General features: G+C 40.2%; 1 protein-coding gene across 1 annotated transcript; it reads right to left on the bottom strand.

Annotated features, from left to right (window-relative positions):
- Window positions 1-5,994: 5,994 nt before the first annotated feature.
- SLC4A1AP (solute carrier family 4 member 1 adaptor protein) lies at window positions 5,995-23,535 on the bottom strand (the record flags this gene model as incomplete). Its single annotated transcript, XM_026072666.1, has 14 exons — window positions 5,995-6,437; window positions 7,824-7,896; window positions 10,246-10,316; window positions 11,325-11,399; window positions 12,191-12,428; window positions 13,068-13,179; window positions 13,967-14,156; window positions 18,348-18,417; window positions 19,581-19,741; window positions 19,877-20,016; window positions 20,786-20,846; window positions 21,651-21,773; window positions 22,499-22,685; window positions 23,218-23,535. Coding segments are annotated over 14 exons (1,869 nt in total), but the record flags the coding sequence as incomplete, so codon positions are not given.
- Between the last annotated feature and the right edge of the window lies 1 nt (window position 23,536).

The raw sequence follows: 23,536 nt of genomic DNA, 5'->3' as shown, positions 1-23,536 counted from the left end.
GAACTGGCTCAGCACAATGTGATTCTGCCCCACAGGGAGCAATGAAGCTTGAACTGAACTCAAAATACAAGAGAAATAATGGCAGGACAGAGGAAGGCCAGCAGAAACAAAKCAGACTAGACTGAGTCTGGTGGGAAAAACAATACAAGATCAAATTAAAGCAGGAAAAGCTATTTTCAAGGGAAGACTTCAGAAGGTGTCTGCTAGTCTCTGCCTTCTGTGTGGAGAGAAAATAATCAATTGCCAGACAGAAGAAACTGTAACAATCTACTCACTAAACCTTTCCCTCTGGAACTGCCTTGAGTCTGCTCCATTTTTATGACAGAAGCTTGTTCTTAAAAATTTCCTTAGCATAAAGGTGTATGAAGATTTTGCAGTTCATATGGACATTACGTTTTGTCAGAGTCTATGTGTTACTTTTAAACCAAAGTACTGCACACACTAGATACTGACCATATGGTCAAGACTTCAGTATGACAATTATATTTATATATATATGTATATCTAGGAGTAGAAACATGATCCCTATAAAAAGGGAGGATTAGTGTTTTTGCCTAGAGTCAGGGGGGCTGATGAGCCGTCCAAGCACTCTTCATCACCTCGGTCAGTGCAGATGAGTTTTGACCTGCTGCTCCACAGCCTAATCTCAACTATACTTCCTCTGAGTAATCATCTGCCAGATGGATTCATATCATATGCTATTCTTAGCAGGCTAAACTCATTTCTAGGTGTTAACGAGAAACTGGATTTGGAACAGGTACTCAGCATAAACAGACAAGGCACTTGAAATGCCCTAAGACTGCAGTTTCAGCAGACCGCATCCAGCAAAAGCATAAACTTGAGTTTCAAGTGGTTTAACAGGTCAAAGCAGAGAAACAAAGCGATATATTCATGTTTGAAAGTGTGCATACACCTGCATATACATCCACACAGCTGCATAATCAGCAAACCACTTCCACAATTTAAAAGCATAATTAAGCAAAGCAGGCTGACATATAAGCTTTTCCTTTAACTTACAGAACACCTCTGACATCTTACCTCACTTTCATTCTGAAAATGAAATTGAGAGCTCCTAAGACAACACTTTATTATCAGAATGTAAAAAATAAATCTAAAAAGCCCTCAWATCATTTCTACAGCTACACTAAGTACGTATGTATAATCTGTACCCTAGAATGTGTTGCTATACAGATATCAAAATACATATTGCTTTACTTGTAGAACTGCAAACCAAAATATCTTGCAGTCAGCTGCCCAAATATTAGGTGCTTGTGGGCCTTAGAGCACTGATGCCCTATAAATTTAAGAATATTTATTAGGTGAATACAGAACTGGAAGTTTTGTAGCAGAGGAAAGTAAGGATAATAATGAGGTAAACACATGTTGCAAAGAATATACCAACTAATTGCATGCTCTGCACAGGAAACAGCAGCTTTAAACAATCGCTTCTTGAACATGGAAGCAAACCCTGCACGCTGGCTACAGGATGGTATACTTATTAACAACAACTCTCTGGGTCCTGTACTTTCTTACAATACTGTAAACTCAGTTCAACAAGTAGGCAACCAAATAGGTTGGTATGAATGCTCCTTTCCACTTCAGAAAGTGCAATGTTACATGCATGAATGTAGCTTCAGTTTTCCTTAGCTAAGTAAGAGGAGACAGTCTTCAGGGTACCATACCCTAAATCATGTCAAGGATTCCTTTCTTGAAGTTGGAAAAGGCACAGGGTGCAGTAAAATCTGTACATCATGAGCTCCATCTGGAGGTTATTTGCTCTAATCTGTGGTTTTGAAAGTGGAAAGAAAATGCTGTGGTGCCTGGGTCAAAATCACCAAGCCCCTCAGGGATCCTGAAAAAATGACCATGCACACCAGAAGAACTGGCTGATGGGCTCCTGAAACAGAAACTGAATTTGTGTCAAGTTTCATATAGAGAATGGCAGAGACAGAAACCCGGGCATGCAAGCAAGACTGTCCTGCTAGACCACGATTACCGACCCAGACCCAGGCTTGGGTGTGTAGCCTGCCACCCCCTGCTCTTAGAGACCACCACTGTTGCAGAAAGCAAGGGGAGCAATAAGAGCAACAGGGGTGTTGTGGAGCAGAAAGACCATGATTACTATYGGGTACAGAGGAGGGAAAGATGAGAAGGAGGGTGTAAAAGGGCTGGTGGCCCTGATAATTCAGGGGCCTGGCCTGACAGGCTAACGAAACAGAAAATACTGTTGCAGTGAAGACCGCCAATTAGGAAAGCTAGGCAAATTTTGCATCACAATGAACATCTTGTTGGCAAGGGGTTACAGGGGTTACAGGGGTCATGAGGACCCTTAAATACAAACTGTTTTTCTGAACTGATGGGGCAGTGAACACATCTCCTACGAGGGCAGAAGATGATGCCTCTAGAGAGCAAGGGTGTGTTGCTTTCACTAGTGAACTTCAGCCTTTACATGCCAGAGAGGAGGAAGGGGACTCGGCTATCAATACTTACGTTTTATGCGAGTTCTGGGAGTGTTAGATGTGGGTGTTGTTGAGGCAGCACCTTGTCCGTGGTGGTTTGTGCAGCCGGATGTGTAAGTGGGGTGTGTGTGTGTGTATGTCTGGGATACACGCTCAGCCTTGCTACTGGTTGAACTTGCAAATGGGAGAGCAGCAGACACATCCATGGGTCTGGGCTGGAGAGATATCTGGCTCCCCAGATGCACCAGGCTGGGCTCCAGTGGCCAGGCAGGAGGGATCCCTGGGTCCCAGAGCTGGCCAGAGGCAATGGTCCTATACATCCCTGAACACCTGTGCTGCTACCAAGGAAGACTCAGGAGCATTATGTCCCACTGTCTAAAGAGCAACTTGTCCTTCCTGGAACTGTTCATCCATTCCTTCCCCCGGCAGAGGAAAGCAACACTCTGCACTGTGTGTGATGCCCTGATAAGGCCATTTCTGAAATTGCCCTGAACACCTTGAAGGGGGCTGTTCCATTAACATCYCATCAGATGTGTGGGGATGGGAGAGAATTCAATAAAAGCCTGAGCAGTACAAGTGTGTTCTTCAAAAGAAAGAAGCTGCTGGGGAAGCAAGCTGGCAGGTTTATTGGGCCTCTTCTAAGTTCTGCTTTTCGGCTTATCACAGGGCTTTGGGTAAAGCAGTGATGGAATATGCGGAATATGCAGTTTTGAACACCCTGTTAAAATGCTCTATGACAGAGGCTTTTACTTCATTGCTAGTAACAAAATGGTGAACATTAAACAGCTTTAAGAGTTTGTTTAAAGGCTGATTTAAAAATTATTTCCTCTGGTCAGGCTGTAATTTGTAAGAACTGTGCTGCCTGCTGAAAATGGTTTTAAAATCCCTGGTTATTTCACAATCTGTTTTGCCTTTTAGACCAATGGCCCGGGTGTGTTTGGCTAATATGTCTGTCACCACTCAGATGTACATAACATTGTCATTATGTTTGGAAAACTGTTGCATATCCACCAAGTTTGCCTGCCATTGTGCATCGATCTCTGCTACAATTACCTTGTGTCTTGTGAAGTGCTTTCTTGCCACCCTGAGTAAGCATCCTTGTTTGCAAGACAGGTTGCCTCAGCTTCTGTTCAGATCAGCAGTTTGCCTTTTAGCAGCTTCAAAAAGGGGTTTTAGAGCTCCAAAGCTTCCCACCTCCCCAGGAGCATAGTAAATGCCTTTTAACAGAAGGTTCAGAGTGGGCAGGGACAAGGAGGATAGGGGTGCCTGCAGAGCCAGGCCTCAGGGCCCCTTAGTGGCCTCCTAGGACAGGTCTGTGGTCCTCAGGCATGCTCTAGCTTGTTCATGCCGCCCTCGCCACTTTTGGCAGCACACAGCCCTCTGGAACTGCTCCCCACATATATCTTAGGACTTCTTCAGCAGCCTTGTAAAGTAGGGGGTCCTGAACCTGTCTTTTACTTTTATTTAATTATTCCTGTTCACATTAAAACTTTAATTATTCATTTCTTTAGCTTTCATTATATATTTGACACCTACGCTTTTATGGACATATATCACTGAGTAACAGAATAGTTGGGGCTGGCAGGGACCTCTGGAGATTATCTAGACCAACCCACCTGCTCAGGCAGAGCAGCTTGAGCAGGTTGCTCAGGACAGCGTTCAGTTTGAATATCTCCAAGGACAGAGACTCCACTACTCTTTGGGCAACCTCCTCCACTGCTCAACCACTGCTCAACCACCCTCACACTAAAGAATTGTTTTCTTACATTCAAGTGGAATTTTGTGTTTCAGTTTGTGCCTGTTGCCTCCCGTCCTGTCCCTGGGCACCACCAAGAAGAGTATCTGCCTTTAGTCCCTCCCATCTGGTATTTACACACATTGATAAGATCCCCCTCAGCCTTTCCTTCTCCAGGCTGAACAGTCCCAGCTCTCTCAGACCTTCCTCATTTGAGAGATGCTCCAGTCCCTTAATCCTCCGGGCCCCTCACTGGACTTGCGCTGGTGTGTCCATGTCTCTCCTGCACTGGGGAGCCCAGACCTGGATCCAGCACTCCAGGTGTGGCCTCACCAGGGCTGAGCAGAGGGGAAGGATCACCTGCCTCAACCTGCTGGCAATGCTCTGCCTAACAGAGCCCAGGATACCCTTAGCCTTCTTTGCCACATATATATATTTATATATACTTTTAAATATCTTTAGGTATATAGAAATATATACCTGCTGTGTATATATATGCTGTGTGGACACATAAGTACATATACTTTTATAAATATATATAGAAATATATATAGAGAGACTGAGAGACCAACATATATCTTTTTATACAAGAATGAACATTTCCTGGCTCAAGAGGAGCATGTAGCCAATCAGAGGGTGATCTGAGATGACATGGGTATCACAGTGTTAAAATGGCAACTAGCCAGTCACTAGAGCAGTATGAAAAAAACCACAGGAGTACGGCATTGTCAAAAATGGTGGCTTCTGTGGAGGTAGTGGGAAGGGGCTTTCTCTTCTGAGGGACTTCCTGGTAAACTGGAAGAGGCGGCTGATCAGGGCAACCAGTCACTAGGCTGCCTGAGAACATGTGGGGACTGACAGCATCAAATATAGTAGTCAGCCAATCCCAGATCACACCAAAAATCACCAAGGTCGAACCAGCAGAAGAAAGCAGTGATTGCAACAAAGGCTCGTTTAAAGGGATTTAAACAGGAAAAAAAGATGACAAGAAAAGCTTAAACTTATGCTCACAAAAAGTGATGATGAAAAAAACATAGGGTTAAAAAAAGTCAAGATTTCAAAATAATGTTTCTGTAAAATGGATACCACCCCAAGTGGTTTTCTAAAGCCATTCTATGTAGCAGTTACATAATTGGTCCATCTAATCCAGTAAAAGTGCAGTAAGCAGCAGAAAGAGTGGTTCTGAACTTGTACTGGAGAATCTGTATCCCTCTCCTCCCAAACATGAAGCAGTTTGAAGTCAGCTCGGTAGTAAGACAGATTTAGATTCTTTCAGCAAACTTTTACAGCACTGTTTTTAGGTAGTCTTGTCACCTTTTCATAAAGATGCCTAATCACTCTCTTAACCTTACTTTATTCTTGCCTCTAACACCATTTGGTGGTAAAGAAGGTCATAGCCTAATTAGGTATATAAGTATATTCTTGATTAATGCAATTTCTAGAACGCCATCTCTGAATTTAAATGCCCCACTGTTCTTGCGTTGTAACAGGGAAAGAACAGACTTCATTAAAAGTTTTTCCAGGATATCCTTTCATTGTATCTTCTGTTACCCTCTTATTTAAGATAAGGAATAACAGCCTCTTCAGCTCTCCAGAGTGTTTTTGCACTCTTGTAACACAGTATTATCATCATTCCAAGTCCCCTTCATACTGAGTGTTCTAGCAACTGCATTCCAAAAACTGCATGAGGGAGGAGTGGAAAGAGTTGTTTTTTAATTAAAAGTTTTCAATCAGAAAAAGTGAATTGTAGGCTGTTTGCCTTAACTATTATTTTCAAATAGCAGCAATAGAGCAAAACACTTGTGTTTCTCATTTTAATTGCATAAAACCAGCATGAATAAATTTTATCAAGCCTGTAGGTATACAGAGGGTGTTTTTCTTTAACTATCTTTGTATACTTTTACATACAAAAGGGGAAAATGAGTCTACAGGTCCACACCAAATGTAAAGGACATGGTTAAAATTGGAAGGAAGAGGCAAAATGCGTGGGCAAGAGTCAGGAATCTTTAAAAAGGTTTTTAGAAAACAAACAGCAGATGCAATAATGAAAGCTAATAGTCAGAATGGCTGCTGATGTCCTTGAATTTGAAACAGTGTTTCAAAAAACAACTTTTATCCCTCACTTGATGTGCAGGAAAGAGTCCAAAGTAGAGCAGTCCTTTAAACCACAGAGCACTCTCTGGAGTCTGAATCTTAGTAGCCATATTTTTCATTTAGATGAGTTTTGCCATCACCACTTTGACCTAATGAACAAAGAGGAAAATGTTATATATTTTTTCCTCTGAGATGAATTTGTAGCAAAGTATGAAATAGTCTCTAGACAGCACCTGCCAGATGGGCACAACGAGAACAACAACATTTTGATTTACACTTGTAAGTGTGTGCAGGTGCGTTTCCCTTCCCTCTTCTGTTGTTCTCATTACACCAGCTTAGACAGAAAATAAGTCTTAACTATTAGCAGGCAGAGAAAGGAAATGGAGCTCCCTCTTATGGGCACAACTGGCTTGGCTCTCCCAGATCATACCTTCTCCAAGTTACTGAATCGAGTATTTTGTTCCATTTGATTCATTTGCCATGGAAGTGCAGTCTTTTCCTCGAAGGAGGATTCACTAGGTTATAGTTTTCTCTAGCGAAATTTATGCTCAGTTTTCTTATTCCTTCTGGAGTCTGTCCATGTTTTAAGCCCATAACAGCCTTATTAAAAAATGACTGACTGTCATGAATTTACCAAATGTAGGTTTCTCTAGTAAGTTCAAAGATTAGCCTTCATGCATGATCCAGGACATCAGAGCAACTGAAAATTCATTACATTGTTAACAATAACCACGCTTAAATAGAAACACTTGGAACTGAAATAAAAAAAAATTCATATATTGGATGCATGCACCAGTTATTCCATACCTCCACCAAAGAGTTAACAAGACCTCTCTCCAGAATACATGGCAAAGTTTGTAATCCAATGATTTTTGAAAAAAAATCTACAGAAAGTTTTTAGGTTCCAGTCTTCTACAAAAACTGGGAATGCTAAGATTGCTGAAGGATTTATCCCTAGTAAAGTTTTGAGCTTCTCTACATGTACTACATGTGAAAGGAGGCACCAGAAAGATGCATTCAGTATCTCTGGAGTTAAACATACACTGCAACAYAGAGGTGCAATCAGAGACTGTGGACATAGCTGAAGTACCAGGAGTAATGAAACTGTGCTACAGACTGTACAAGGTCAGTCAGGTCCCCTTTAAGTACTTATTTGACTAATGTGAGTGTCCCTATGCATAAATCGTATCCTCAATGGTTGTGTATACAAAATCGCTTCTTAGGAAATTCCTGTCACATTGAAAGCTAAAGAATGGGTTGAGCTCTCTGAAGTGTTAGAAAACTGAAAAACAAACTTAAGGTGCATCTGCCCATTTACTTGGCAAGATCAAGCTACTACAGAAATAGTCAGCATTTCACTGCAAGACTTGCATAGCCATACAAGAAAAATCTGGGGCATAACATGCCAGAAAACATCAGGTCTGAGTAAAGTATTTGTGGATTTTTTTTTTTTGGCGCTACATTACAAGGAAACCCTGACTACTTATTAGATAGATTCTTGAGCTATAGGAATAAAAACCTTAAGTGGTTGATACCTGCAGGAGGAATCCATATGCAGTAATCTGGGTCATCATCTGGATACTGTGAGGAGAAAAAAGACGGTTGGACCTGCAAAAGGAGAAAAGATGTTAAAGGTGGTGCAACCCGGCTGTGTCACAGTCACATAAATCTCTTCGATCCAGTTCATTCCCAGTAAGTCACAGAATCGTAGAAACGTTGGTTGAATGGGACCTCTGGAGGTCATCTAGGCCAACCTCCTGCTCAAAACAGAACCATTACCAACACTAATATCAGGTCAGCCACTGCCTTCATACAGAAGAGCTGGGCAGACTAGTCRAGGGAGATAAATTTAATGTAACACAACAGTTTTACTGAATAACAGAAGTGTATTTGACATTTTCTGTTTCAATGAAAACTTTTCCCTTCCTCCCTCCAGCTCCACTGCTGGATTGTTTAACCTTATCGCCCCAATGTTACGGTAGTGTCATTCAACATCAAATTTCTTTACACAGGATAAAACTTTAGAAGTTTCAAAAAGGTGCTTTAGTCATTTAAAGCACAATCCAACTGAAAACTTTGGGTTTAAAGTCATTTTCAAGTTGGAGTATATAAGAATTCAACTATTAAGTAAGGGTAACTTAAGTTTTTCAAAAAAAATTCTGGTCTCACTGGCATCACTGATTCACTGCAATTTAAATACTGACAGGGCAATGCCTTTTTGTCCCCAGATTTTTCAGTTTTACCACATCAGCATCATTTTCTCAACAGCTTTTGTTTTCAACACCTGCAGATAGGTAATAAATAAAAAACCCATACAACTGTAGAGTAAAACATTGCTAAGAGCTCAAAATGTATCCATGTTACTCAGTACAGATTCCCATTACTCTATAGCATCATGACAGTCTTAAGTAGACAGCCAAAGCAATTTTTCATTCCCTCAGAATCTTTCCTTCCCCAAATTATCCTCTAAAATAGTTCTTCCGGAAGATTAGTGTTCTGGAAAACATTGTACTGTGAAGTTCAACATTTTTTAAATATGGTTTGTGAATAGCCACTTAAAATAACAACGTTGTTTTTCCAGTTTCATATGATTTGAAGTTATTTCTCAAATATTAAAATCTCCCCCCCAAAAAACTACCAGCCCCTCCTCCCCCACAACATGCTGACCTCTGATTGTTTTTTTCCATGCTAGGTCTGAGCCCAAACACAGAGACAGCATGTGGGAAAAAGTGATTTGTAATAGGAGACAGAATACAGCTAAGCCACCTGGTATTCGGAAAATGCTCAGTGTTAGAATTCTTGGAGGAAGTTCTGTGCCGATGAAAGGTGCTGACTTGACTGCCTCAGCGTGAGAAGCTGCCTTGTCCTCCTACATTCATAGGAACGGTAAATCTTGGGCTGAAGCAGTATAAATTTACTCCCGCTTCTTTTATCAACATACTTTAGGTCAGCAATAAGGGACCATTCCAAAGGCTGCGCCTATCCTCTCCTTGGGTCCTTTGCCAGGACTAACAACAAAGGAGGCAGTTAGCACACACAGCTGCCAGGGAGTTAAGTTTCTTTAAATGAGTGGTGCAGTGTGTATGAAGAGTGTACCATCAATTTTAAGTCTTAAAATTAGATGGCCACCACAAAGAAATTGTCATGATGGTCAGAACTTATGGCCCACTTAGTGTAGTAATCTTTGATAGCAGCCAGCACAAGAGACTGAAGTACTCCAAAGGGAAGTACCTCACAATAATCAATTAGGCTAAGAGTGTGCTGTCAGAGTAGCTTCCTCCCACCTCCAGAAAAACAGTAATTGCCTGCCCCCCACAAAATTTGAAAGGCATATGCAAGTCTTATGCACGGGAGAAACATTATCTGGTACATCCATGAAATCTAATAATAATTGGGTTTCCAAAGACAGTAATTTCATATACTTGTCTCTTTCCCCATCTTCCAGAAAGGTGAAGTTTGATAATGGCAATACAGATGAGCTACAACTTTAGTTCCTCACCAGTCCAGTCTCTTCTGCATTAGCCAATGCATGTTTCCCAAGCTACTCCTCAAGCAAAGTTTTGCAGTGCCATTGGTATAGCCCAGAAAGCACCTGTGTTCTACAGAACATTTGATGCAGGGAAACAAGTGATTAGCAGAGGCTTAACACCAGCATTGCCAAGTGAAAAGTTGGAAAAATAAGTTTGTGACTGAATTGAGAGCCTCTGTTGTTTTACTATGGCTTGTATGAACACCTCTATCATTTGTGAAATGCTGTGCTTTAACTTCTCATTGGAGGCTCAAAAAGCTGTGCCTCAAGGTGGTGTGTGGTTCTGTATTTGGGTCTTGTAGAGCAGAAAAGCGCTACCATCACCAAGTCACACTTGATCAAATTGTTAGTCTACTTCACTAATAAGGAATCTCCTAAATGACACCATGACTCCTGCAGCTTAAGAGTTTCAATGAATCATAACTGACCTTGCTTGAGTTGTTTATTTTCTTAACTTTCTCAGATGTCTCTTCAGGTTCTTTACATACTGTCTCAGATGCTGARAAGAAAGAAGATTTGTTTTTAATGACACATCATAAATTACCAATTCTATCAGAAATAAGCTTATAGAAAGTTCAAAGATGGATATGTCAAAAAGGAAATCCAAGAAAGCTTACTGCAACAAAATTCACATTTAAGTCTGCTGAACATCCTGTTGTTTTTTCCAAAGATTTATTGAGATTAACTTATGTTTATTACACTGTCAATCACTTAGCTGAACACCATTTAATGAAATCCTCTATTTGTGATTCTAACACATTTTTAGCTAAYGGTAGATGTTAATTTTCTAGAAGCTTTTCTCTATTTGTAATCACTACAGTGACTGATTAAGAAAAACCTTTCCTAAAAGGATATGTGCCCAGCTACACTACTGCATTCTTGCCTAAGTTCCAAATATTATACCAGATGATAGAAATAGTAGGAAATGTGCTGGACAAACATGTTTAAAAATATATATATATTTTAGAGTAACATAGGTGAGAGGAAGACAGAAATGTGTAAGTATATCTGACTTTTCTGCCACTTAACCTGTGAAATCATGAGACTTATGACTTAAGTCTATGAATGAGATGGAGAAGACAGGACAACATGTTCTTAGGAGTCTGGGTTATGAATTTTCTATTTTTTCATAGAGATCTCCTCCAGATGTTCAGTACACCAAACAGGGTCTTCATCTTGATAATCTAATTTTTTTTTGTGCAAGGAGAGGAGCTATCCAGGTCATTAATATAGTGCTAGATAATGTTATGTAGTAATTAACACTGCAGAAGGACAAAACTTTCCTTTTGTAATGTGACAACAGATACTGAAAAAGAGTAAGGGGAAAACAGCATTATGTTTATGCTACTAAATTAAAATAATTTTCTTCTCCTTTCATTCTAGTTCTTTTAACAAAGAATCTCAAAGCTGTTGATGACTATGAGAACTACAATGGAGATCTTGAACATATTTGAAGTGACTTGTCCTCACCACCTCACCATATTTAGCACTAAATTGCACTGCTCACCTGGAGATTTCTCTTGCGAGGGGCCCATCCGAGATTTATTCTTCAGTATCTTTGGCTCAGGCAGGAAGTGAACCCCTGTAAAACAAAGAGAAAGAGCTAGGTGAATACTCTCCAGTAACTCTGATGAGTAGAATCCCTGAAACAAGGTACAAAAGGGAACATTCAGCTACATTCATCTCAAGAAGAAATTTTCTCTTAGAAGTCCTCCAAACTATTACATCTATCAAGTCCATCACAATAAGATATTAAAAGCTCATAACTAGTTAAAACATACTTTTCAGCTTGGCCAGCATTAAGACAAGAAGCTGGCATTATGTTTCTGTCACACATGTCATTTACTGAGACTCATTATTCCTGAATTTTCACATATATCACTTTGATATGTAAAAGGATGAATTACAGGTAAGCTGTACGGAGGCAATGAAAATACCTCTCCCTTGCTACTTTTAAAATTGTTTTTCCTCTTTACAAACTGATCTGAGGCTTTACATAGACATTTGCTTTCTAATTAAGCCACTCTCCCTGCCAACAACACATTGTATTTGTTATCATATGGCCACTCAATCTAATGTAAGCAKGGCTTACCAACATAGGACCTTTCTTGACCTTTCAGATTTCTTCTGTTTCACCAAAATCACGAGAAACAGACTGCTAAGCAGAGTTCTGACATGGACTAGGTGAAATTCAGCTGTTTCTCAGCTGTTAGCACACAAACTCTAAACTTGTGGCAAAAATTTATGGAAAACAAATCTATGGAGATACTGCTGGAAACTCTGACCCAAACCTTAGGCGTTTCATGTAGCTATGAAAATTCAGTTACAGATTCAGTTTTATTACTAGAACAAAAATCAAAATCCACGGTTTACCATCCTGAAGGGATTCCAGATTCTTGATCTTGCAAGGAGAACAAGCAGTGACACTAGTCTCTTTTCCTGTTTCTTCCTGTGCTGTCATTTTTGTTTCTAGTTTTGACGCTCTGCTGTTTATTGCATCTGTTTCTTGCTCCTCTTCCATTTCCTCCTCCTCTTCCTCCTCCTCTTCTGGTCCATCATCTTTCATTTTTAACAAGCTTTCAGGGATATCTGGACGCTTGACAGGCAACTTCTGCAGGACAAAAAAACTTGGGCATCAGTGCTAGGATAACACAGAGGTAGGTGTTACAGATGTTCATTACTGCAGAAAGCATGCATGTTACTGTCACAGAAAGAGCTGGTAAGAAAACACTCTCAGGATAAAAAATAGTTAGCTTTTAAGAAAAAGCCATTGGTAGAGATAGAAGAGGAGAAGAGATGCATGTTCATTGAAGAGCAGAACAGTTTTGATAAGAGGGACTCTGGAAACTGAGTTAACCTTGGATATGATCTTAGCTAAAAGATTGAGAAAAACAGAAAAGAGTGAAGGCACAGCTGCTGATGTATAGCAGTCTTTTGGTCTGAGGTCCCCAGACTGCATCTATATGATCCACTGCCTTTCTGACTGTCTGTGCCCCAGGAGACTGGGCAAGGGCGCAGAAGGGCTATTGCCAGCAGCAAACCCTGTCCAACACCCACTGCTTGCTGCCCTGTGCAGCTTCTGCTCCCCAACACTTGCTCCTCCATGCTATTTCCACACATGCAAGAAGACTGTGTTGTCACCTGCAGGCTTCAGAACYTAAGAAGATGACTGAGAAACTGTCTGGCTCACAGCACTGATAAGGAAGAAAAACAAAGTCTGCACTACAGCTGGTCTCTGTGCCCAACTTACCCCTAGGCTTCCAGTTTTCAGCTTGAATTTGCTCCCCCCTTTCATTGCACCGAAGAGAGGCAGGGTAATCTTTTTAGGCTTGCTCTCCGCTTCCAGACTGTAACTCCCACTCCTAATAAAAATCAAATACAGAGGAAAACAGTATACAAACTATCAAACAAAGCTTCTATTTACAAATGGGAAATATCTGCAAAATAAGGATGAATATAGAGAAACCCTTTTAAGCCCTCAATTGCAGAATACAAGAGGAAGTTGCAGGAGATGACTCCTAGGTGGCATACACCTGCCAGGATAGGAACATCTATCGAACAGACTTCCTTCAACTAATTTACACACACATACTTACATATGTACGTACTGTGTGTGTGTATCACACACGTGTATGTGTGTATATTATATAAAAATAAAAAACAAAAATATGAAGGCACATTCAGAGGCCAAACCTCAATTTAAGTAAATTAAGTAATTAAATCTCTAATTAAGCTGCTACTAGCAAATGATGAAACCAGCATACGCTCTCTTGAATTGAAGCAGTGTTGCTAGGCAGTACTTGAACAGCCACAATTGACTTCCAGGTGCACTTCAGGGCGTGAGTGTGATTTTCATTTTATACACAATACTGTAAAATTCTCCATTTCCTTTTGGATGCAGGTTGAATATAAAGACACTATGCTCCTGGTTCCCTTCCCCTCTCACTTCCACAGTATGGGCCTATCATACTGTTGTGTGTCTGCTTCAATCACAGGTGCAGCAACAGCCAAAAGTCACTGTGGCTCTTTAAAGAGACACACCAGGTAGTTTGTAAGGCAGTGCTGCTGTTGCTTTCGGAAAACTGGGATTGCACAATTGCCCATGGACAATATACAGTAACAGTGGTTTTACAGTTTAACATTACTTACTGGGGCTTCAGCTCAGGCAGTTCTGCAGGCTTAACAAGCTTTATTAACCCTTTCAGCCTCTGTTGCTCTTTCTTCAGTTCAAAAGACCGCAAATGAAGTTTCTTTCGTGTAACACTGTCTAAGTTGCATCCAGATTTTATTTCTGTCATGAATTCATCCAAAGAATCTTGAGCTGCTGGCTGGGACTGGACTAGGCAAGATAATGCGAAAATATATACGATTATTGGTGGGGAGATGAGGATCATACTGATCAAGTCCTACCTTTAGAGAATACGGTATAAATGAATCTCTACCTTCTCTGCAAGTTTGTGTTGAATGGTAAAATTACAGAAGTTGTCAGCCCTGGAAAGATGAAAGCATGAATCCTAACAAGAGCCTGACAGTAAATGTTCATTCACTTAGATAACAAAGCCTCTCTTTTAAAATGGAATGTTTCTTTATGAGTAAGTCAGTCTGTACTCTACATTATTCATCTTAACTTCAAGATATTCTGCCTCGTAATTAAAAAAAAAGTTTCCTGGCTTCTTTCTGTAGTTGCAATCTAAAAATGTAACCACACTTATGAAGTATGCTGCACCACTGCATGGGTGTTATGTAATAATATTTGCAAACCCAGAAATGAATCAACACATGATTCTGCCTCCTCCCCCAGAAGACTGAGTGCATATAAGGATAGTTTTATCTGTTAGGAGAATCACACAAAATTTATTTTTGCTTTGATGTGTTTTTCTAACGAGAACACACTGTTCTATATTTCAAAAAAATAATGACAGTCTCTGTACTCCACCTATTTTCAAATATTAATAATTGTATGCAGTCTTGACTAATTAAAATAAAACTAAGGAAGAAAACCTAGAGCTCTAATGACTAACAAAAATAAATACAGAATTCTAACATATGAATTTCAAAAGATCAGAAAAACCTCCTTTCTTGGGCTTTAACAATGCTTCAGAAGTGCTTATATTCTGTTCAACAAAGAAAACTGGGAGGCAAACAAAGAAGAAAAGTTTTGTTGCTAGAATTTTAACAAGCCTTTTGACAGGCAACAGTTTTCTGCCTCTTACTATTGTATTGAAATTGGTACACCTAATATTTACATTCATCATTATAGACATATATCTATATATGCACAAGAATAATTATGTGACCAATGATTTATTTTTAGTTCAGCTTAACTATTTAGGTAGTACTTCATATTTTAAATGTGCACAAAGAAAGTAATCGTTAAGAGTACACGTTTAAGCAATTATACATGACTACTAAACATTTACACATGAAAGCCACAATAGTAACTGTTTAAAGATTAACAGAATTGATGGGCTCCGTAAAATAAGAACCAGTTTTACTACCTGACTCCACCCAAATATAAATGATGACAAAACATGTCATGTTAGAAATTCAGCTAGAAACTCTTCTTTTTCCCCTCATAAATATTTGTGCGAACTGAGACAAAAAAAAAGTTAGCGCAAAGGTATTGTCAATGAACAATCTGAAACTCCTAGGAGGTTGCAGCTTAGGGGAATGATTCCTAACATTTAATTTAAACACCAAAATTCATAGCCCAGGTTTCTTGTCTAGTCAGATAATCCAGAACATTTAAAGGTGCTGTTCCACAGCTYGCTTCTTTAGCCACAGAACAGTGTAAGAGATCCTTCTCTGAGTGATCTTCAGTAAGTTGGACTATCTGTTTTGCAGATAGCTTTCTCTGCTTGATTCCTACTTGAGGAACCAACAGTACCCAAGATCAGGTAGTTTTGCTTACAGGGTTATTGTTAGCATTCAATATCTGTTGCAGCAGTTTTCTATGCTATTTAAGGAAAATTAAACATTGCTAGGAGGCGAATCAATCATGGCTATTATATTTTATATTCCAGGGGAAAAAAAAAGATGTAAGGCTATTTACTGCAACATCAACTTATCAATAATTTTCTTCTGAACAGGCAACAAAAACAACAAGACTGAAGAGCTCTACGTATTTGATTTTCATTCGGCTGCACCAGTGAATGACGGATACCAAGTTAATTCTGAAGACAGATCAAGTTAGATCAGTAATCAGTTCTGAAGAACTCTAGAGAACAATTTGTAAAATTTCTGCGGAGATCTTTCTGACAACCACTTAATCTCTCCAGATGCTTGGTAAAAGATGTTGCAATTTAGCCTGTCATTCACTCATTGGCCTCTCTACACACTTGCCCTTTGGCTACAAATAATCATTCAGAGCAGACCAAAGTGTTTTAAGGTTTCAGAACTTTATGTAATGCAGCAACTCTGCCAGCCAGCTCAAGACAACAGTAAGAATCACCCAGGATCAATAAGCATGCTCCTGGGTTACAGCTGTAACCCACATCTGTGATTAACCTGAGACACCCAAAGAAATCAGAGAAAACAAGAATATCCAGCACGCATGCACAAACTGATGATGCAATACTTGCTATGTTTTATCCTGGACCAGTTTTAGGAAATTCCCATGCAATACAGAGTGATTTAGTATTGAAATACCTTGCAGACTACTGGGCCCAGCAATAAATGCTGAGATGGCAATTTTCCCCATGCTCTAAACTAGCTGTATAACCAGTTACAACTTACCAAACTGTGATAATGTATTACACTTCTACTAACAGTATAAAGTTCTGATGAATGACCTGGTTCTTCCTTCTGCTAGTCCCTACTACAATATGATTTAATGGTCTTGTTGAGAAACAGTACCAGCATAAACAAATGCTTCATAACACGAGAGCTTGGAATTACATATCTCAGTCAATATAAAGCATTAGCTTTTCCTGCTAGTTAATCATGAACTACTTATCAGTAAAGTCAGGCTGAAAACAATTCCTTTAATGATGCTGAACCATCCTATCAGTTAGAAAGCTCAATGGATCAGTAAGCTGTTTTGAACAGTGATCTGGTATAATCGATCATCAACAAAAATGTTGATCCAAATGAGTTTTGGTGTGGGGTTGAATTACCAGAAAGAAACGTACCCACATAACGCACAGAAGAGAGCACAGCTGTCAGATTGCTGCTAGGCTTCTTGGAGGAAAGCCCTACCGACAAACTGACATTGCCACCTTTATTATCGCCAACTCTGTTAAAAAGCTTCTTGTATGAAGAATCAACTTAAATACATTTCCTTCATGCCTTCCTTCTACTCCACAAGACATCAATAACATACAGTGACATACAGCTCTGTGTAGTACAACTTTAAACCTGTCACTACCAGATACATATAGGAACACTATATTTGAATGTTTCTGAAATCCATTCCATTATTCACAAACTTTCAACCTCCTTATTTTTAACTCGCCCTTTTTTTTTGGGGGGGGGGGGAATATCAAGTTTTCCTCCTAAATCCTTGTTGCATTCTGATTGTAACATTTCTATGCCAGAAAACAGAGGTGTCTGCTGCCTTTTCATGCCAGTATTAAGATCCTGTGATGAGAAGCAAACTTAGCACTAAAAAGGAGCACCATGAGATCACCAAGTCAAGTTTCCTGCCTGAAGACAAGCTTGACAATATTTCTTCAGTCCAGGCAGATGTCTGTGGCAAACCCCCTCACTGCAGAGCTAAGGGACAAATGTCTTCTCCCCCCTCCCCCCCCTTATCAATACAGTGCATCAGAACATGCCTCTGACATCACCTAAGCTGAGTAAGGGTACTGAAGAGCTGCTAGAAGCAAATGGAAAGAGAAGAGTACTCTTCTCCAATATTTCAGTTCCAGTAAACATCAAAATTATGCTAACCAAAGTAGGATGGATGCAAGCATTCAAGTGATTATGCTTTTGGTCACCTTTATGAAACAGAAAGGGCACAATGTTAGAATCTGAATGGCACCCTTGTAAGTTAGCAAGTTCACTGAGCGGGGCGGGGGCTAAGCATCAACTACTTTAACTCTACATTTCTCTTTTCCCATCTTTCCTTCTTAAGGTGCATCTTCAATGAAAGAAAAGAAATAAAGGATACTGTCTATATTCTGTCAATTGTTTGCTCTCCCCTTATAAATGGTTTTGGAGGGAATGGAAAAATTTGTTTTTCAAATTGGGCTGGTTTCACTAAAATGGACAGACAAACAATAATAAGTACTCAGCTCCTGTTAAGCTCCAGGAGCTTGTACACTCTCCTCCTTAACTTTGATGTTGTATGCTTTTGGAAAAACTTGCATTCATTAGCAAGTGACTATACACACAGTGCATACACTCTTCATCTAATACATAGCATTAAGTATCCTCCTCAGCTAACTCAACAACCTGCAAATCTTCCTATTCCTTTGACAAAAGGGGACACTAAAAAGATGCATTTAAGACAGACATCCATAAAATATATTTTCTTCTCTCTAGTGTTCTTAATGAAAAGCACTACAATCAAAGAGACTTCATGCCTTACCTTTCCCTGAAGCCTTCAGCTTCTCTGTTATCTCAGAAAGCTCATTTTCAGCTTCATTTAATTTTGTGACCTATGAAAGAACCACATGCTTAGAAGATCTTTTTATCTTCTTTAAAACCCCCTTTTAAGAGATCCTCAAATATGCTACCATATTATCTCCATTTTTTTATTTCTGATCTTTGACCAGGAGTTTCTGGGCTAAAAAAAAATTATAGGCTAGATTGCTCCTAAACAACTTATCAGTCCTTTCACATAATGAGCACACGCTTTTCTTCCTGAAGCATAAAAATATGCATAATGCTTCCATAGCTACATTAGACCACCACCCTGATTTCCACTCCCCCCCGCCCCCCAAACCTTCTCCTATACCCTACTGTTTGAGTAGGGCTCTTAGCTATCAAACCCCAGGCAGTCCAGGCTGCTGCTTCTCTGGAGCAGGATGAGATCCTTCTTTGGGATGTGCTTTGTGCACTTGAAAGTTTGCAATTATTTTCTGATGCTTTAAAACTGTTTTAAAAGTGTCTTGTTCTGGTACTTAATTCATCTACTGTTGTGATTCATCAAGCAGAAGGTCATACTACACAGGCAAAAAACAAGGTAGTATGCTTCCACTATGATAAAGCAAGCAACCTTTTCAGGTATTTGACAGATATCCCCCACAAAGCAAAAAGCACTTTTCAGAGTTGCAAAGTTCTCTTACAGAGATCTCCCCTAGTTTATGTCAAGTTCAGGCTGGTATCTGGTGACAGAGCCTCAAGGACTGAAATCTTCTTTTCCAAAGAGACAACACAAGCAGCTGCAGGCTACTTCTTTTGCAGGATGACTCTGTCCTAAGCCATAACAGCTCTTGGTAACATGGTAGTTCATTCTCCATGGCCAGTCATCCTCTTTGCTTAAGGTAATGGATGCATGTCAATTAGCAGCAGTCAGAATGATGGTTTCTGTGAGGTGAACACTAAGCACTAAATGGAAATAACAAACTACTTTTTTTTTTTTTTTTCCTTAAGAAGCGTCTACAGTTTCTTCTATATCCCATTTTTCCTTCTCAAAAGATTGAAGTCTCTGATTCTACAGTCACCAAATCTAGTCTGTTTCCATTCTAACTTGGCCAATTGATAGTTGAAGATGTGAAATGATTAACTAGAGTACAGGCGAATAAAAAAGAGCTTTCCTTCTTAGTAATAATATGCATATGAAAGAGTAAGCCTGGCATGTCACAATAATTCTTCTTACCAGAGTGTCATAAGTGTCTGGTTTTTCTTCTATTTTACCAGCTTTTTTCATTCTGCTGAGTCGTTTCTTTTCTACAGCGCCAGTTCGATCAAGGAAGGTATCATCATCACTGTCATAAAAATCCTCATCTTCCCAGTTCTTTGATTTCCTTTTTCGGGATACTGGGAAAGGTAAGGAGGAATGCAAGGAATAAAGTGATTACAGACCACTGAGAAATAAAACAGATTCAAGACAGCAATCTCATATCACTAGTTTAGGCCTTCTAGAACTATCAGAGTATTTGACTGGTTAATCACCTGCTTCTTGCCGCAGTACTCCCCTAGCATCCAGTAGCCTGCAAGCTTCCAGCGCACACTGTATCATTGCTTCTTTTTTCTTTCCCGCATGGAGAGCCTCTGCCACCAGCTGCTTCCCTGATGCATCATCCACAGGCAATCTGTTCAGTTCAAAAGTTCGGGAAACAGCTCCAATAATGAACAGTTTTTCAAGGATACTACTCAGATACTGTATTTGTTACGCTGACATTGTTCTTTCTATCTCACTCTAGCCTCTTTTTCCGGATTAAGTATTTTCACCTTTCATTTTATACAGTACTAATCAAAACACAAGCACAGATTTCCCAAAACATGCAGGCAAACTTTCATTCCACTAGTCTGAACAGTAAGTCTTCCTGTATCCATTCCCAAATCATTCCTCTAGAAATGCTGCAAGATAATAGGTCAAACTTCAATCCCTGAATTATTTTAAGCATCAAAATTTTAAGCAAAATTTTTTTTAAAGCAGTACAGCCATTACACAGAGACATATCTATTTGATTTGATTCGATTCTTACCTTACACCTTCTCCTACCTAATGATAGGATGATGTCAGTGGCCTCTTGCAGGAACACATCAAAAATTGCCTTATACTACTTAACAGGAATTGGGTACACAGCAGAATAAAAACTCTCTCTCTCCCCCTCCGAGAGCCTTGTCTCTTGCTTTCCTGATTTTCATCTCTAAGGAATACCAAATGCTGATAGACAAGAAAGAAGTGCAGACATTGAAACAGGCAGTGATCGTTGGCCTCCTTATTCAGTATCGGGGCTTAGGCCTAATTCCAATTGGCCTCCTTGGCAAGTGAGACAGACTAATAATTCCTTCAGCTTTTGTTTGTGAACTCAAAGCTGGCCTCTGTGTACATAATGTTAATGAAGGTAAACGTACTTGACTCTGCATAGCCAGCTATTGTGCCCACGATCATCATACTCGTATTCTAACTCTTCTCCTAGAGAGGAAAAGAAAGCAAGTTGTTGTAGTTACCTAAATTGCAATAAGCAGGGACAAGTTTTAGAGAAGACAAGAATGTTATTGTTAAACAAAAGAAATAAGGTGCCCATATCAAGGGAGAGGATTTGCTTTTTTTAGCAAAATGATCTTCAGATGATACTATGCTCATTTTGTTATTTTTCTACGATCAAGGCTTTTTCAGGTTAGAGATTTATGAAGTATTCCTTCACCTTTAAGTGACTTGTTCAGGAATACGCAGGTCACAGAAATGACAACCTTGCATCTGCGTGTATTAAAGTAAATCTTACTGAAGTAATAACAGTTTACAGTCCGGACTCACAGATATGATTTATATTGAAGATAAATTTATTTTTCACTTTAGAAAATACCCAAGTCATATGCAAGCTTCACTAGCAACCACTGAAAGTTTAAATCAATTCATTATTGCTATTCGCCTTTTAATACTTTTCAATTGTCTCACAATCATAGCCATCCCCAAACAGAACAGTCTGGAATTTGATTGTTTTGGATTTCTTAAATATGGCTTCAAAAGATTAAAGTGGTTTTAGTGCCACTCCAAAGGAATGCAAGATGTTCTCTGCAACTCCCAATTTAAAAAGGAGTAACTCAGCTCTACAGTGGTGAGTTAAGGGGTGGAGGAGAAGAGTAATGTAACAGAAAAGCTTTAGCTCCCACATTTTAAGTTGTAAAGAAAAACAAGAACACAAACTCCAGACTTTCCTGAATTGGGGGGGGGGGGGAAGAGGGAGGAGGGGAGAAAAACCCCTAAACAAACACATACCTTCTCTGTCAAAAAAGCCCTGTAGGGCCTTCCTAGGATCTTTCATATAGAAGGCATCTTGTGCCTCATGAAATTCAATAGCAATGGGGTTTTCTTCAGCCTCATCCTCCTCGGCATCCTCCCCTGGAAGACGACATACAAAGTGCAAACAAAATGGAAAAAACATTGGAAAGAGTATACCAGTATATTTCAACTTTTGTTAGTTTGAAAGAAATACCAGCTACACCATTGTAGAATAAGTTTCCTTAATGTGAATATTGTTTCTGCATTCAATCCTTTCATTTTACTATTAACTATTTCATAATAAGATATAATTTTGCAGATGAACTTCTCTAAAGTGGTGAATTATAGTGGTTTTATGGGTTTATGCATTTCTGTTTAGAAAAGCAGCTTATTTTGTACTCAAAAGCTCATTAATTACAGTTTGACTAACTTTAAGATGTGGACTTCCTCTTAAAAAATTAAAGTCAGGTGTATTGTATAGCAGTCTCAAGCAATTAAACTCTACCTTTCAGGGAAAAATGTGCACACCATCACAGAAACACAACATATAGCATAAGTATCAACTCTTAGTTTCATATCCTTTTCAAGTTGCAGCCAAATTACCTTCTCCCTGATGTTAAGAGAAGTTCTAGCATAGTTCTTGTCTGATACAAGTTTGTCTCCTTTTTTTTTAAAACGAAAAGGACTACTTTGTACTAAAAGCCTTCCGCTGAATTTGGACACCAAGCATTCTCGTGAAATTCCAACCCCAGTATTCATGAAGACTTGGTTTAGAAACAAAACAAACAAAAAAAGCACATTCAAGGTACATCAGCATATTTATACGGAGATGCATTGTCACTTACCCATTCCCCACGAACAGCTCATATCACTGTTCTGACTGCTCTCATTTCTCTTCTSTTCTTTTTCATCTTCCTCGTCAGAGTCCTCCCCCAACATCGTCTTTTCTAATTTTGCTTGCTGCTGCTTGCGCAGTGCCTTCAGCTGAGTTACAGTTAATTCTGACTCAGACTCCTGGTCCTCTTCAGGTCCCTATGCAGTACAAGTCATAAACTTCAAAGAAGTGTTTTAAAAAATAAATGAAGTATTTTTTCCAGACATGCAAGTTAACTACAGTAACACAAATAAGTTATAGTGCTTTTCAAAAAAGGTAATTATTAGACTATTTGTTACGGTTTGCAGCCCCCCGATACATTCATTTTAACATTCTATCCAGAGGGGGGAAAAAGAAACAAGCACTACTGTGTACTAGGTGTATTAGTAGGCAGCTCGATCTGAAATACGACTGTTTTTAAAGGCAGAATGCAAAGACTTCCATAGATCTGTTACCTGTGGCGCACATAAGGAGCTAAATGGGACGAGCACCTAAAGTCTGTTAGGTGCCTGCAGGGTGCTCTGAGCACTTTCCAGGCTCCTACTAGAAGGAGCTGCCCTTGATCACAAGGAAACATGACCGCTCTGCTTTCCTGACCTACCGCACTGCAGCGCGCCCGGGGTTTTCGGGCCGCGTGTCGCCGTCGCCCCGGCCCCCTCCCGCCGCGGCCCGGCCCCGGCCCCGGCCCACCTGCAGCAGGAAGAGGCGGGAGCTGCCGCCGAAGCGCAGCCCGTGGCCCACGCGCACGCGGCAGTAGGTGCGCGGCGGCACCCGCGCCTTGTTGAGGAAGGTGCCGTGGGTGCTGCCCAGGTCGTACACGTAGAAGCCGGCGGCGGCGTCCTCGCCGGGGCGGCCGGCGCCGCGGTACTGCAGCACGGCGTGGTGCCGCGACACCGACGGGTGCTCCAGGGCCACGGCGCAGCCGGGCAGCCGCCCCGCCAGGAACCAGCTGCCGCCGTCCAGCCGCACCGAGCCCAGCGCCACGCCGCCCTTCAGCACCTCCAGCGCG

This window comes from Apteryx rowi, unplaced genomic scaffold (genome assembly GCF_003343035.1).
Source record: "Apteryx rowi isolate R43461 unplaced genomic scaffold, aptRow1 scaffold_347, whole genome shotgun sequence".
Classification (NCBI taxonomy): domain Eukaryota; kingdom Metazoa; phylum Chordata; class Aves; order Apterygiformes; family Apterygidae; genus Apteryx; species Apteryx rowi.
The sequence above is the reverse complement of the archived record's forward strand: the minus strand, read 5'-3'. Positions and strand labels throughout refer to the sequence as shown.